The 17,110-nt window shown below is 39.3% G+C and overlaps 1 protein-coding gene across 3 annotated transcripts in view; it reads right to left on the bottom strand.

The window, feature by feature from the left end:
- The window catches only part of USP33 (ubiquitin specific peptidase 33), a 59,534-nt gene extending 45,437 nt beyond the window's left edge, over positions 1-14,097 (bottom strand). For 2 of the 3 annotated variants that reach the window (XM_028102550.2, XM_028102551.2), the window contains exon 1: positions 9,489-9,676. In XM_028102550.2, coding sequence (XP_027958351.1) covers positions 9,489-9,563 — 75 coding nt within the window. In that variant the 5' untranslated portion in view covers positions 9,564-9,676. Of the gene's footprint in view, positions 1-9,488; positions 9,677-13,896 lie in introns of those variants that run through there. The other variant, XM_028102552.2, reaches the window with a different exon arrangement.
- Positions 14,098-17,110: the final 3,013 nt, after the last annotated feature.

Genomic DNA, 17,110 nt, shown 5'->3' with positions numbered 1-17,110 from the left:
AATCAGAGAAAGACAATTACCATAGGATCTCACTGATATGGGAATTCAAGAAAGAAGGCAGAGGATCATAGGGGAAGAGAGGAAAAAATAAGACAAGACGAAATCAGAGAGGGAGACAAACCATAAGAGACTCTTAATTGTAGGAAACAAACTGAGGGTAGCTGGAGGGGAGGGGGGTGGGGTGTTGGAGTAACTCGGTAATGGACATTAAGGAGGGCACGTGATGTAATGAGCACTGGGTATTATATAAGACTGGTGAATCACTGAACTCTACCTCTGAAACCAATAATACATTACATATTAATTGAATTTAACTTTTTTTTAAAGATTTATTTATTTATTTGAAAGAGAGAGAATGAGAGAGAGAGAGAGCACGAGAGGGGGGAGGGTCAGAGGGAGAAGCAGACTCCCTGCTGAGCAGGGAGCCCAATGCAGGACTCGATCCAGGGACTCCAGGATCATGACCTGAGCCGAAAGCAGTCGCTCAACCAACTGAGCCACCCAGGCGCCCTAACTGAATTTAACTTTTAAAAAAAATAAAAAGTACTGAGAAATAATCTTATCCAGCACAAATGTACCTCTCCTGTCCACCTGCCCTAGCTTTCAGGGCACCCACCTGCTGTCTTAAGCCCACTCTCTTGAAATACCCCTGTGCTATGAAGATGTCCATGGGGCAGTAACCATATTTATGTTGCTCTATACTGTATCATATTTTGTCATCATTCAGTTATAAAATCTTTTATAATTTAAAAAAAATTACAAGATATACAAAGAAGAAAAATCAGATCCACAGCAAGAAAAAAAGAGATCCAGAGATAATACAGATGACAGGATAAAGGATACCCATTTTATTTTTTATTTTATTTATCAAAGTAGGCTCCAGGCCCAGCTGGAGCCAAACACAGGGCTTGAACTCACGACCCTGAGATCAATACCTGAGCTGAAATCAAGAGTCAGACACTCTACTGACTGAGCCACTGAGGTGCCCCAAGGATACACGTTTTAAAGAAAAACTACACTGCAAACTGAAATACAAAAAAAAGACTGAGAAAATTAAAAAAGAGTATCACTCAGCTGGATGCAGAAGTCCAAATTTGATGAAAAATAAAATCCTACAGATTAAAGCAACACAACGAACTCAAAGCACAAGACACATGAATAAATTACACCATGGCACATTAAAAACAAGTTGCTTAAGGGGGCAATGCAGGCCACTGGCTTCCCCACAGCACCCTCCATGGGGCTGCCTTGCAGGATAGGCGCGGCTAAAAATCAACCAACCAACCAACAAGTTGCTTAAAACCAGTAATAAAAAGAACATCTTCAAAGTACCCAAGAAAGGCCAATAATGTATGCTGGAAACAATGCAAGCCAGAAGACAGTGGAGCAACATCTATACAGTATTGAAAGATCACTGTCAACCTAGAATTCCATACCTAGAAAGACAGCTTTCAAAAAAAGGCAAATAAAGACCTCTTACAAAAGTGCTGAAAGAGGGGCGGCTGGATGGCTTAGTCAGTTAAGCATCTGCCTTGGGCTCAGGTCATGATCCCAGGGTCCTGGGATGGTGCCTGCTTTAGGCTCCCTAGGCAGTAAGGAGTCTGCTTCTCCCTCTCCCTCCACTCGGACTCATGTCCTGTCCTGCATGCTCTCTCTCTACTAAATAAAAAATCTTTAAAATAAATAAAAAATGCTGAAAGAACTTATTACCAGCATACCTGCACTTTAAAACCTACATATATGCTTCAATATTTTTTTCATGCTCATATAATCAAATACAGAAATAAAGACCTATATGGCCTTTTTTGGCAATACAGATATCCCTCACTCTCAACTTTTTCTTGGATACACGTCATGATGCATGCCCTGCATAAATTATTTAATTAATTCTTCTATAGATGAACACTCTCTGTTTCCATATTCTGCCATTAAAAATACCCATATGATCTTGGGATGGTTCAGTCGGCGGAGTGTGTGACTCTTGATCTCGGGATTCTGAGTTTGAGCCCCAAGTTAGGTGTAAAGATTACTTAAAAAGGGGTACCCGGGTGGCTCAGTTGGTTGAGCGACTGCCTTCGGCTCAGGTCGTGATCCTGGAGTCCCGGGATCGAGTCCCACATCGGGCTCCCTGCTCGGCGGGAGTCTGCTTCTCCCTCTGACTCTCCCCCCTCTCATGTGCTCTCTCTCTCAAATAAATAAATAAATAAAATCTTAAAAAAAAAAAAGATTACTTAAAAAAAACAAAATCTTAAAAAAAAATCCATATAATCTTAATACAGGCCAGTTTGTAAAATCAGATTTTGCAAGATTATATTTCAAAAATTATACAACTTACATTTCCACTAATAAAGCCATTTTCTGCACAGCAACACCATTTTCTCTACTAACAATAAACATCATTGGTTTTTTTACTTTTGCCATTTAATAGGCACATTGTTAGATTTCACTAGTACTTTAATTTGCATTACTTGACAACCAGTGAGTTTGAGTATCTTCTCATAAGTTTTATGGCCTCCTAGATTTGCTCTTTTATTAACTACTCCTTTGAATTTTTTTTTTTTTTTTTTTGTCTTCTGGATTCAAATAGAATTTCTACACTGCAGGGGCACCTGGTGGCACAGTCGTTAAGCATTTGCCTTTGGCTCAGATCATGATCCCAGGGTCCTGGGATCAAGCCCTGCATTGGGCTCCCTGCTCCGTGAGACACCTGCTTCTCCCTCTCCCACTCCCCCTGCTCTTGTTCTTTCTCTTGCTATGTCTCTCTCGGTCAGGTAAATAAATAAAATCTTAAAAAAAAAAAAAAAGAATTTCTACACTGCAAATATTTTTTCATACTATTAAGTTTTTAATTTTGATGAAATACACAAATTTATCATCTTAGCCATTTCTAAGTGTATTCAGCAACATTATACAACATTCACGCTGTTCAACCAACATGGTCCAACATTCACATTGTTGTACAACCAATCTCCAGAACTCTTTTCATCTTGAAAAACTGAAACTCCACAACCATTAAATAGGAGCTCTCCATTCAACCTCCCACCAGCCCCTGGCAACCACCTTCTACTTTATCTCTATGAATTTGACTAGTCTGGGGGTCCAAAGAGGTTTTTCAGAGGAATTATACAGTATGTTTTTGTGATGACTTTATTTCACTTAGCCTAATGTCCTAAAGATTCATCCATTTCGTAAGCATGTCAGAAATTTCCTTCCTTTTCCAGGCTGAGTAACATTCAGTTGTGTGTGTGTATATACCACATTTTGTTAATTCATTCATCCATCACTGAACATTTGGGTTGCTTTCACCTTTTGGCTATTGTTAATAATGCTGCCATGAACACAACCATACAACTATTTCTTCAAATACGTGCTTTTACTTCTTTAGGGTAGATAGCCAGAAGTGAAATTGCTAGATCAGGGTTGCCTGGCTGATTCAGCTGGTAGAGCATGCAAGTCTTGATCTTGGGGTTCTGAGTTTGAGTCCCACGTTGGATGTGGAGACTATTTAATAAATAAACTTTGAAAAAAATAAATTGCTGGATCATATCGTAATTCTATTTTTCAGTTTTTGAGGAATCACCATACTATACATATACATATATACCAGCAGCCATAGTGGCTGCACCATTTTATATTCCCAGTCCAATGCACAAGGGTTCCAATTTCTCCACATCCTCACCAACCCTTACTTCTCTAAGTTGTTTTTTTTTTCCTGGTTTTTTGATAGTAGCTCTCCTAATAGGTGTGAGGTGATCTTGCTGTGGTTTTGATTTGCATTTCCCTAATGATTAGTAATGTTGGGTATCTTTTCATGTATTCATTAGCCGTTTATTTATATACCTTCTTTGGAGAAATGTCTATTCGACTCTTGTTTTTTAATTGGGTTGTTCATTTCTTTTTGTTGTTGAGTTGTAGGAGTCCTTTACATATTCTGGGTATTTAACTCCTTATCAGATATATGATTTGCAATATATTTTCACCCATTTCATAGGCTGCCTTTTTACTCTCGACTGTGCCCTCTGATGCACCGTTTTTAATGTGATATAGTCAAATTTATCTATTCACCTTTGTTGCCTGTGCTTTTGTTGTCATATCCAAGGAATCACTGCCAAATCCAATGTCACAAATGTTTTCTTCTAAGAGTTTTAGTTCTTATGCTTAGGCCTTTGATCCATTCAAGTCAATTTTTCTATGCGGTATAAGGTAAGCATCCAACTTAATATGTTTGCATGTGAGTATATAATTTGCCCAATTCCCTCTGTTGAAAAGACTTTTCCCCTCTTTGAACAGTCTTGGCACTCTTGTCAAAAAAAAAAAAGATCATCATATATATGAAGGTTATTTATGGACTCTATGCTATTCCACTAGCTTATGTCTGTCTTAGTACCAATACTGCTAACTTTCTTACAGTATCCTTTATCATTAAAGGCTTTAATTTTTATAAAATCAAACACGTCTCTTACAATAGCTTGAGTTTCTAATCTTAAAATTTCCTAGTCCATATAGCTAAACCTGTAGAATAACCTTAACTAGTTTTTAAACAAGGCTTTAATTCATCTGAGGTTTATCTTAAGACGGGAACCCAATTTTATTTTCTTCCAGATGGGCAGACAGTTGTTCCAGCACCACTTACTACACAATCTACCCATTACCTACTGAACTGTAATACTATCTTTACCTTTATTACACTTGCACATATTTCTGGATCCTTCATTTTGTTCCACCAATCTACTTATGCCAATACCATATTTAATCTGAATACACAGAATGTAGAGTATTTCAATAACTGTAAGACATTCCTCATTCACTATTCCTTTTCAGTTTCCTTGGCTATTCTCTGAATATACTAGAAAACACGATAGTTTTACCTCTTGTTTTCCAGTATTAATACTAATTATTTACTGTTTTAATGCATTTACTAGAATCTCTAAGGCAATGTTAAATATAAAAATGTTTAAAAAAAGTGATTTTGGGCAACCATTTCTGGGTCCTTGCTTTAATGGTTTAGCCACTTAGGATATTTGCTGTAATTTCCTCCTATTCTTAATTTACTTTGATTTTTTAAATTAGAATTCTTTTTTAAAGTAAGTTCTAAGCCCAATATAGGGCTTGAATTCATCACCCCAAGATCAGGAGTCATATGTTCTACTGACTGAGCCAGCAAGGTGCCCCTAATTAGAAATGGTCAAGATTTTTATTTATTTATTTGAGAGAGTGAGGAGAGACAAGGAGTGGGGGAGAGGCAGAGGGAGAAGCAGACTCCCCACTGAGGAGGGAGCCTGATGTGGGGCTCAATCCTGGGACTCCGGGATCATGACTTGAGCCGAAGGCAGATGCTCAACTGACTGCGCCACCCGGGCACGCCAGAATTGGCCTTAATGAACTTTATTAAATGTCTTCTCAGCAGCTACTGATGATTTACTATATTCCTTATTTCATCCATTGATATGATCTATTAATAGATTTGATACGAATGATCCTTGCATTGGTATGCCTATGGGTCAAAATGTACTATTAGTCTGTTGCTTCATATCTAGATTCTATTGGTTAATATTGTATTTAGAAATTTTGCAAGTGAAATTGACCTTTTTGGGTAACATTTTTATTAGGGATAAAAGTACATGTGCTTCACAGAATACATTCAGTAGCTTTGCATCTTCTTTACCATAGAAAAGGTTTTATTTTTATTATTATTACTGTATGTTCTTTATAAATTAAATGAAACTCAGCTGTGAAATTATCTACTATGGTGCCTCTTTGCAGGACATATCTTCAATCATCTTTTGACCCTTTAGTGGGAATGGGTCAATTCAAGTTTTTCACTTCTTGGATCAAATTTACTAATTTATATTTTGCTATTAAATCATGCATGCCCTTGGGGCGCCTGGGTGGCTCAGTCGTTGGGCGTCTGCCTTCGGCTCAAGTCATGATCCCAGGGTCCTGGGATCAAGCCCTGCATCAGGCTCCCTGCTCGGCAGGAAGCCTGCTTCTCCCTCTCCCACTCCCCCTGCTTGTGTTCCCTCTCTCACTGTCTCTGTCAAATGAATAAATAAAATCTTTAAAAAAAAAAATCATGCATGCCCTCTCAATTTTCAACTTTACATCATAGCATGCATGTAATCTCAAGAAAATTGCATAACAGTCCATTAATCTCCCCTATATCCATGTGTCTTTGATATTTCCTTTCTCGTTACTAATCTTGTGCATTTTTACTTGATTTTATTTTCTTCTACAGGGGTTTATCTAGTTAATTGGTCTTTGCAAAGAACCAGCTTTGCGATTTATCCTTTCCACTATTTTTGTTCTGTTGTTTCCAATTCCATTAATTACAGCTTTATCTTTAATTTCCATGTCGTACTTGGTTTTGGTTTTATTTTCTTAATCCCTAAATATGAGTACTAAATTCTCTTTTTTTTCTCACTTAATAAAAGTATTTAATTAGTATGCATTTTCCTTTAAGTACCAATGTTGGTGGGGTGCCTGGGTGGCTCAGTGGTTAAGCGTCTGCCTTCAGCTCAGGTCATGACCCCAGGGTCCTGGGATCGAGCCCCACATCAGGCAGAGCCCCACATCAGGCATCGGGCTCCCTGCTCCGCGGGAAGCCTGCTTCTCCTTCTCCCACTCCCCCTGCTTGTGTTCTCTCTCTTGCTGTGTCTCTGTCAAATAAATAAAATATCTTAAAATAAATAAATACATACATACATACATACATACATACTAATGTTGGCCAATTAAACGGAAATTTTCTCATTGCTTTCTAGATAATCTTAATCTTGCTTTTTATTTTAGAATGTTTTAAGTCCATCATTAGAACAGATACATAAAAGGTACATTCACAAATGAATACTACACAACAGTCTGACCACTTGAAATGGATGGATAATTTATCAACAGGGATAGATCTAAAGTACATAATGTTGGATTGGAAGAAAAGAAAGATACACAATGATACGTACTGTATGAAACCACTAAAGTAAAAATTTAAAACCTGCATTATAGCACACTGTATCTGGACGTAGACATCCTATAAAAATATAGACATTGAAGGTTATGTACTCTGTTGCCTCAGAACAAAGAAATGGGGACTGGGGAAAGATTAAGTACTCTCTGTTCTGGTGTCTGGTATTAATCTTTTGGTATCTAAACAATTTAACAAGAACTAGTGCATATAAACAAAAGCTCATAATTTGTACCCAAGGCAATTTAGTATTCCTTACAATTAAACATAACACTATCAAAATAGAATTCCCTTAATACTCTCAATTAATTCACTATGGTAACAAAATCATTCTTTTATTCCTTCTTCTGATAAAGATTTACTGAGAGTAGGCTATTTAGACACAAGAGGACAAGGCAACAGAGGTTCTAAGCTACTTCAATTTCTTCTCCAGTGTATACCAAAAGAAGGCATGCATGCTTTCACTCTGGTCTGACAGTCTGCCCAGGGAAGACAGGTACTAGGCATTAGAAAAGATAGACAACACAAAGGCAGTGAAAATAAATGTAAATGAAAATGCCTTTTTTTCAGTATATAGATGTAGATCCCACAAAACTCTGAGATTCCTTTAGGAGCTTGTGATTCACAGGATGGGAATCACCAGGGAGCACAAGAAAATTCAAGCTCTGCATGGAAATGAAGGCTTTTCATAATTGACCCCAATTTGTCCTTACCTTTTCAATCTTTTATCTGGCAACCTTTTCCGCAACCTTTTCCTCTATCTACCCTAACTAGACTTATTTGAAATTTTCTCAGCCTTATAATGATGGCAATAACCCCAACTAAAAAATGTTCCTGGACGAATTCATGTCTATGATGTACAGCTCAATTGCCCATCTGCAGATTCAAAACTGCTTCTGAAGGTATTACTTTTAAGCAGGGGGAAGGAGGGAATACCTTGGCAGTACAGTCAAGTTTCATGCCCAAAATTCTACCTTTGCCATCCAAAAAAACAGAAGAGCACATATTCAAATTTTAGGAAAAGCACAGGGACCTGTGTCATTAATATTTGTTACACATCAGGACATAGTTGGTGACCTAATAAGAACCTTTTAATATTGAGAAACCGCCTGCATTCCATTGCCTCGTCTATTCTAAAAGGTAAAGCTATTTATAGAGTCAGATTCAAGCAACCATGAGAAAAAATTTATGTCAGGAAAACTGGTAAATAATTTAATAGTCATAGAGAAGATTGATATGAATCCAGAAAGTCTTTACTAGCAGGTGGCAGAACTGTTGGTATTTTTAACAAAACTCTGAATAAAGGCACAGAAGGCAGGCTTGCGAAATCTAGTTATAAAATTTTAAAAATTAAGTTTTTTAGGGGTGCCTGGCTGGCTCAGAAGAGTATGCAACTCTTTTTTTTTTTTTAAAGATTTTATTTACACATTTGAGACACAGAGATACAGAGAGAGAGAGAGCACGAGCAGGGGGAGAGGCAGAGGGAGAGGGGAAGCAGGCTCCCCACAGAGCCAGGAGCCCAATGTGGGTCCCAATCCCAGGACCCTGGGATCATGACCCAAGCCGAAGGCAGACGCTTAACCATCTGGGCCACCCACGTGCCCCTGACAGTAAAAGGTTGTTTTTCTTTTTTTTAAGATTTTATTTATTTATTTGACAGAGAGAGAGACAGCAAGAGAGGGAACACAAGCAGGGGGAGAGGGAGAAGCAGGCTTCCCACTGAGCAGGGAGCCCCGATGCGGGCCTCGATCCCAGGACCCTGGGATCATGACCTGAGCCAAAGGCAGATGCTTAACGACTGAGCCACCCAGGCGCCCTGACAGTAATAGTTTTTAAAGAAAAAATAAATTATTTGGAAAAATGAGCTAAAATTAACAAAGATGGTCATACCATATCCTATATTAGGGTTCACAGAATCTACTGTCTAAAGTGACACTAAAAAAAAAAAGAGTTTCAAGTATTTAGAATCCAGACTCTAGGAGATGCATGGAACAACAGTACAATTCTTACTCAATTTATCAATAGGTTTCAGGATATAAAGAGTAATCGGTCTTATTGTATTCACAAACTAGATTATATCTGGAAATTTTATTTATGAAGAATACTAAAAGCTACAGGGGCGCCTGGGTGGCTCAGATGGTTAAGCATCTGCCTTCGGCTCGGGTCATGATCCCAGGCTCCTGGGATCGAGCTCCACATCCAGCTCCTGGCTCAGTGGGGAGCCTGCTCCTCCCTCTGCCTCTCCCCCTGCTTGTACTCTATCTCTGTGTCTCGAATGAATAAATAAAATCTTAAAAAACAAAAAAAGAATACTAAAAACTACAGAATAAGAATACCTTCCATAGAAATCCTTTAAAATAAATAATTTGGAAACTATCTTATAAGACAACACTGTGGCTAAGAGTAGTTTCTGGAGCAAGGCTACTTAGGTTCAAACCCAATTTCCCTATGTCCTAGGTTTGTAACCAGGGTTATTTCTCTGTGCCTCAATTCCCTCGTCTATAAAACTGAGATAACCATAAATATCTACCTCATGGAGTTCTGGAGTATATATAAAGCACGTACAAAGTGCTGGGGCACCTGGCTGGCACAGTCTGTTAAGCATCTGACTCTTGGTTTCAGCTCAGGTCATCATCTCATGGGTCAGGAGATCTAGCCGCCTCCGGCTCTGCACTCAGCAGGGAGTCTGCTTGAAGATTCTCTCCGTCTTCCCCTCCCCTGACTTGAGCATGGTTGTGTACACACTCTCTCAAATAAATAAATCTTTAAAATAAATAAATAAATAAAATAAAATAAATACATATAAAGTGCTTTGAACAGAGTGAGACAGTAAACAATAAAATATTAACTACTATGTAAAATAATTCAAGTATGGCCTTTTAGACAGAAGACAAAGGTTGGCAGACTTGATATATGTGTTCCAGTTATTTGGACATAATGATCCTTTAAGTATGAGGAATCCTTTTTTTATGTAACTGGAGAAAGTTAGCACTAGTAAACCCAATCAATGGTGAAGATTTTCAATGATTAGAGCTATCAGAGATCCGGAAGTGGGTGGAAAAACTCCCTCAACTCCCCTTCGTTTGATAGGATAATTCTGAGGCAGTTCTACAAAAATCTCCACAGGATTAAACTACCCCCCCCCCCCGACACACACACACACCAGATCCCATTCATTGGCTTTTTTTCCCTTCCTTAAATCTTTACCCACTCCCTCACTGCTGCTTCCAGCATCTCACCTGCACCCATTTTTTTTTTTTAATTTAAGTAAGCTCTACTTAACATGGGGCTTGAACTCATGACCCCAAGATAAAGATTCACATGTTCTACCAACTGAGCCAGCCAGGTGCCCCTGCACCAATGTTTTTATCTAAAGTCCTGCTTTCAAGATAGCACTTCAGAGAAACTACAAGGACCACAAAAGTAATGCTATGGACATCTAGCTCAACCTAAAGCTGCCCAAAGGAATCTCCTGGTCTCAGTCTTCTCCCAATTACAGTTCATTCTGCATTCATGTGGAATACATACCTCTTCTGATCAAACACCTTTAATGAATGAAGTCTTTCATAATTTGTCTTTTTCATCTCCGATTACTAACTTACATAACCCATAACTTACTATCAGCCAATTGTTCTACTAATCCTGTGCTCGCTTCGGCAGCACATATACAGATTGTTCTACCAATCCTTTCTTAAATATAACTCATATCTTTCCAGGAACCCAATTATCTTTTTATTTTAGAAATATCCTACAATATTCCCCTGTTGAAAACCTTTCAAAGGTCACTCATCTCAAATACCATCTCTACCAAGACTCAATAACAAGTAATGTCTCCCTCACCTAAATTCCTGGTTATAATACTCATAAGACACTTACAGTAGTAATGGAAAAAAAAAACTATCCTACATGACCAGAAGTCTGACTATACTTCTTTGAAGACAGAAACAACGTTTCATTATTTTTATTTTCCAAAGGGCTTTCCCTGGTAAACTCACAGGTATTTACTTAGCCTTCTAAAATAACTTTATTTTGATACATGCACAATTTTTAAAATATTAGTTCTCAGAGCACCTGGCTGGTTCAGTCAGTAGAGCATAGGACTCTATCTCAAAGTCATGAGTTCAAGCCCCACGATGGGCATAGAGCTTACTTTAAAAACATAATAATAATAAAAATAAAAGTTCTCTTAACATATATACTATACATATATATACTATACAAAATTCATGCTCCTTTTTATAGATGATTATACCACTGTACTTATCTTGGAATCTTTGGAGCTATCCTATTTATCAAAATGCTCTTGCCATCACATGCAGACTTGAAAAAAAAAGTTTAAAAACTATACTAAAGAAAGAACTGTTACTGGGGCACTGCCTGACTCAGTTGGAGGAGCATATCACTCTTGATCTGGGGGTTGTGAATTCAAGCCCCATGTTCAGTGTAGAGATTACTTAAATAATTACTTAAAAAAAAAAGCTGTTACTTATTACTTTTAAAAAGATACCCATATTTCAACTTTCTCACCATAAATCTTTCATCATTTTTGTACTTCATGCTCTTGTAGTCTTATTTTATAACTCACAGTGCTTTAATGTCCACAATAGCCAAACTGTGGAAAGAGCCAAGATGTCCATCGACAGATGAATGGATAAAGAAGATGCGGTATATATACACAATGGAATATTATGCAGCCATCAAAAGGAATGAGATCTTGCCATTTGCAACGACGTGGATGGAACTGGAGGGTGTTATACTGAGTGAAATAAGTCAATCAGAGAAAGACATGTATCATATGACCTCACTGATATGAGGAATTCTTAATCTCAGGAAACAAACTGAGGGCTGCTGGACTGGTGGGGGGGTGGGAGGGATGAGGTGGCTGGGCGATAGACATTGGGGAGGGTATCTGCTATGGTGAGCGCTGTGAATTGTGCAAGACTGTTGAATCACAGATCTGTACCTCTGAAACAAATAATGCAATATATGTTAAGAAAAAAAAAAAGAAGGTAACAGGAGGGGAAGAATGAAGGGGAGTAAATCAGAGGGGGAGACGGACCATGAGAGACGATGGACTCTGAAAAACAAACTGAGGGTTCTAGAGGGGAGGGGGGTGGGGGGATGGGTTAGCCTGGTGATGGGTATTAAAGAGGGCACATTCTGCATGGAGCACTGGGTGTTATGCACAAACAATGAATCATGGAACACTACATCAAAAACTAATGATGTAATGTATGGTGATTAACATAACAATAAAAATTTAAAGTAAAAAAAATAATAATTCACAGTGCTTTAATATCTATCTGAATTCCAATTTTTATCAAAGGTTACTTCAGCAAGATTATTTCAGGCTTTAAGGAAATTCTGATCCTTACACAATTTTGAAATGCTTCTGTCATGGGAAAAGACTTTTACTTCTTGGCATTCCTAATTTAGAGGCTTGGCATGAGGTTCAACTAAGACTGCACATGTGAAAGGTCATTGAAAATTCTAACAGCAATACATAAAAATTAAAAATTATCTCCTTAACTCAGAATTTCAAATATTTAAAATAAACTACTACAATCTAATGCCATTAAACTGCACTGTTATTTGGTTATTGGTAGTTTATTAAAGACAAAAAAGTGAAAGTTGGCAATAAATGAGATCAAAAATAAGATGTAATCTTAAGTAGACTATCCCTCGTGCATACAGCAGGTCAAATATTTTATTCCTGGAATATTTTTCGTATAATCCTTTTCTTCCAATCCCACCAAAGTAAATGAATTAACACAAACCTACCAACATAACTATTACTACTACCTTCTTATAAAATTAGCATCATCTATCAATAAGATTCCTACTTTTTCCCTTATTTATATTAATAAATTCATTAACAATATTTGTATTAGGTTCAAGTCAAATAGCTTATTATCTGATTTGATCAGACCTTCCCAAATGATAAAATCGCCTCAACTAGAAATGGATCGAAAACAGCCTCATTATTTTTTAAACAGGTTTTTCTTAAAGAAAAAACAATCTAATTAAACTTTAAAAATTATATAATTCTAAATATCTATTAAGCAAGAAGTCTAGAGATCCTTGTGGTAAAATTCATCCTCAGTTTAGAGCCTATGCATGCTCCTGCTAGGATTTTACCCTCTGGCCCAATTTTCCAGGCCTAACACTAATTATAAGAGAATGTAAACCCTAAAAATGTTTAAGTTGAGTGCAAAACACCTAGAAGATTCTCAAACAATAGTTCAACTTGCACCCTGTAAACATTCAAATGAAGAACATTTTGTACTTGGTAAATATATACGACTAAAGGTCTGGAAAACTATACAGTATGGAAATTCGACACAAACAAAAGCTGCAGATGGACAGACTGTACGGGATGACCTCTGAAACAATATGGATCAAATATTGGTCGGAGAAAAATTCCAGGGACGATGACACCAGGGATTTTCCCGTTAATAACAACGAATAACGGGGCTTTGGGGCTGCATGAATAGGTCCGATCACCTCAACTGCGCTACAAAGCGAAACCAAGACCTAGGAGCCAGCGCGCTGCGGGGCTTTCAATCGTCTGCGCCCACCGTGGGGGGCTGGCAAATCGGATGGGACACCGTGGAAAGGAGCGGGGCCCCTCTCAGGGATTCGCTTAGCCTCCCGCTTCCCAGGGGAGCGCCCCCTGGGGGACCCTTCCTCAAATCTGCAACTGACTTGCGTCCTTCGCCGATCCCCGCCGTGGCGGCCACCAGATCATTACTGTAACGCAAAGCACAGAGACCTAGGCCTTCATCTCTCCCGCGCGCCCACCACCACCAAAGACTAAGAAAAAGAGGCCACTGCAGCGGCCGCAGCCCCAGAGCGCGGGAGCGAGAACCGAGACCGGCTCCTGGCGACAGGCGAAGCGCCCTTCGGCCCCGCGCCCCTCCCAGGAGCGCCGCGCTCACCTCCACGGCCTTCCCCGCGGACCCCGCCAGCGCGGCCAACGGTGGCCTGCGGCCGCACCTCCGCAAAATCCTCTCTCACTCCCCGGGATTCGGAGAGGGGAGGCGTCGCATCAGGAGGGCCGGGAAACGGCTCCGCAGCCCTGCCCGCAGGGTCCCCGCCTCCCGCACCGGCCACTTCCCGCAGCAGCCGCAGCTCCTTCCGGTGTCTCCGCGGACGCCGCAGGCGTCTGGGGCGTCGCGGGAGGGCGGGAAGGGGCGGAGCTTTCGAGACAACCCGCCCCACCCCTGGGGCGTGGCCGCGGTGGATGGGCCCAGGTGCGGAGACCCTGGTGTGTCCTCACCCCTGGGGCTTACAGAGGAGCTCCGTTGCTGGGACCGAGTACTTGCAGAGCAGATTCAGGCTTCGGGCTCTTGTCATTTTTACACATGTTCTCCCCCTCTTCTACATTCACACTATACGACCTTTGGCAGGTCTTGTTTCAATGCATTAGAGAATTTGCATTAAGGCTGGCCACTGAAGGGCCTCAGGTTTCCGACCTTATGCAAAGAAATATCAGACAACATAACTCAACGCTGTTTTCTCTCCTCTTTCTTCTCCCAACTTCTTAGGGCTTAGATTCTCTGAACGTAATTGCTTTTCCTTTTCCACATCTGCAAAGGAGAAATTCATCTCTCTTGTTTTCCCCTAGGCCAAAATCAAGATCAAATGAAATATTTATTGAAACCTTAGCATCTGCTTAGTGCCTAGAGTACTGAAAGAGACATGCCTTCTAATTAATGTAACTTAAAATTTCTTCGATTGATTACTACGCAAATAAAAACAGTTAAATTAATGAAAATTATTGTTAAAATTGCCAATTTCAATCTGATTATCTCTAACTTTATAGTTTCCAAAATGGGAGGATGTAGCCAAGTACTATGCAAAATGATCAATCTCCATCAGAATCAAGTAGAAAATATGCGAGCTTCTACTTCTATTTTTATGATAAAAGTGTAAAAAAATGAACTTTTGCTAGCTATATAGGAATTGACACCAATACCTCGGTTTGCACCACAAATGGTCACCTACCTTAGTTCACTGAGAGAGGATGGAGGTTTCACAATTTGGAGGATGCCTATGACACTACCACTCCTTTTATTTTTTCAGCATATTTCAAAATATTACATTTACATATTACAGGATGTAGGCAATGTGGTTAATTTTTATTTTAAAAATCAAATATCTAAATGTTTTAAATATTACTCCTTTGTTAAGAGATAAGAGTGATCATGAAAAACATTTGTTCTCTGATGTCTTGTTCTCTGGTATCAGACTTAAAGGAGAATTGTGTGGATTTATTTGAAAAAAGACAGTGTTGGGGCACCTGGTGGCTCAGTCGGTGAGGCATCTGCCTTTGCTCAGGTCATGATCCCAGGGCCCTGGGCTCCTTGCTCAGCAGGGAGCCTGCTTCTCCCTCTTCCTCTGCTGCTCCCCCTGCTTGTGCTCTCTCACTCTTTCTCTCTGTCAAATAAATAAATTTTTAAAAAATTTTTTTAAAAAAGAAAAAAGACAGTGTTCTAGATTTTCTAACATTTGCTGTGATAGCAAGAGGCTCTCATCAATATGCTAGTTGCAAATTTTTTTTAATGTGTACATTTAAATTTAACCAAAGTAAAAATGGTGGGGGAGAAGAAATGAAGGAAAGGAAGAAGAAAAGAAATATGAGTAGGAAAAGGGAGAAAGGAAGACAATTAAGTGGTTATATCAAGACAAATACCTTCTCCAGGGGTACCTGGGTGGCTCAGTCGTTAAGCGTCTGTCTTGGGCTCAGGTCATGATCCCGGGGTCCTGGGATCGAGTCCCACATAGGGCTCCCTGCTCAGCGAGAAGCCTGTTTCTCCCTCTCCCACTCCCCCTGCTTGTGTTCCCTCTCTCACTGTGCCTCTCTCTGTCAAATAAATAAATAAAATATTTTTAAAAAATAAAATAAATTAAATTAAGAAAAGACAAATACCTTCTCATTTTTGCAATTGAGTAATAGCAAGTGAAAATGGCACAAAACATACATTTGATGTTCATATGCCTGAGACTGAATAAGCCTTGACAAAAGCTATTCCCCTAGTCAGACATACTATTACCAGATACTCCAAACTTCGATCCCTCATTCACCTGGCTAACTCCAACCCTGATATTCCTTTTTTAAAGATTTTATTAATTTTGTTTTTCATTTTTAGAGAGAGTGATAGAGAGCATGAGCGGGGGGAGGGACAGAGGGAGAGGGAAAGAGAGAATCTCAAGCAGACTCCTCACTGAGCGCAGAACCCAACATGGGGCCGGATCTCACAACCCCAAGGGATCTCACAACCCCAAGATCACAACCTAAGCTGAAATCAAGACTTAATCGCTTAACCAACTGAGCCACCCAGGCGCCCCTGGATGGATAGTTCTTGTTTAAAGCAACACTATTCACTCTGTTCGTTATTCCTCATTTCAGCATCCTGTTTGTTTCCTTCAGAGAATTTATTATAAATTTTAATTATGTTAAGATTTTTGTGTGTATTGAATTTTTTGCCTATATCCTCGGAACTGTAAAGCTCAGTGAGAGCAGTGAGTATTTCTGTCTTGCTCACAATATTCTCATAGTCCAGCATTGAAAGACTCAAATATTCGTTGATTCTCAACTGGGGGTGGTGGGTATTTGCCCCATGGTAGGTATGTGGTAAAATTCCTGAGGAGGACTGGAGGAAGAGAAATCAGCTACATTCCTTTGCATTAACATGACAGGAGAGTCCAAAACATCATTAGTGCCACTATTGAGAAACCCTGATTTAAACTGAGGCTTTATAATATGTTTTTGGTTATTAGTGACAGAAACTCAAACTGTTGTTCCTAACGTGCTAAACAAGATGGATTTGGTAGGGGGCAGGCAGAAACCAATTTTATTGTTTCTCATTATTGTCTCTGAAAATCTCTGAAGATCCCTCTCTGTTCCTAGGATAAAACCTTAGGCAAAGACTTTAGCTTTCCCCAAGTAATTAAAAAGTCCTAGAGTCATGTTCTAATAATAAACAAATGGTCTTTTCTCCCTGGTATTAAAAAATCCTGTCCAGTGCAACATCAAAAATCCCAGAACCCTACAGGTAAAAAATTATCTGCCATTCCCTCCCTACCCTTCCCCCTGACTGGCTTTTCATTTTGGGCCCCTCTCGGATTGAAGAAGACAGGGACAGAAAG

The sequence above is a fragment of the Eumetopias jubatus genome, unplaced genomic scaffold (genome assembly GCF_037043125.1).
Source record: "Eumetopias jubatus isolate StellerSeaLion01/CBP00866 unplaced genomic scaffold, mEumJub1_p1.0 scaffold_4, whole genome shotgun sequence".
NCBI classification, from domain to species: Eukaryota; Metazoa; Chordata; class Mammalia; order Carnivora; family Otariidae; genus Eumetopias; species Eumetopias jubatus.
The sequence above is the reverse complement of the archived record's forward strand: the minus strand, read 5'-3'. Positions and strand labels throughout refer to the sequence as shown.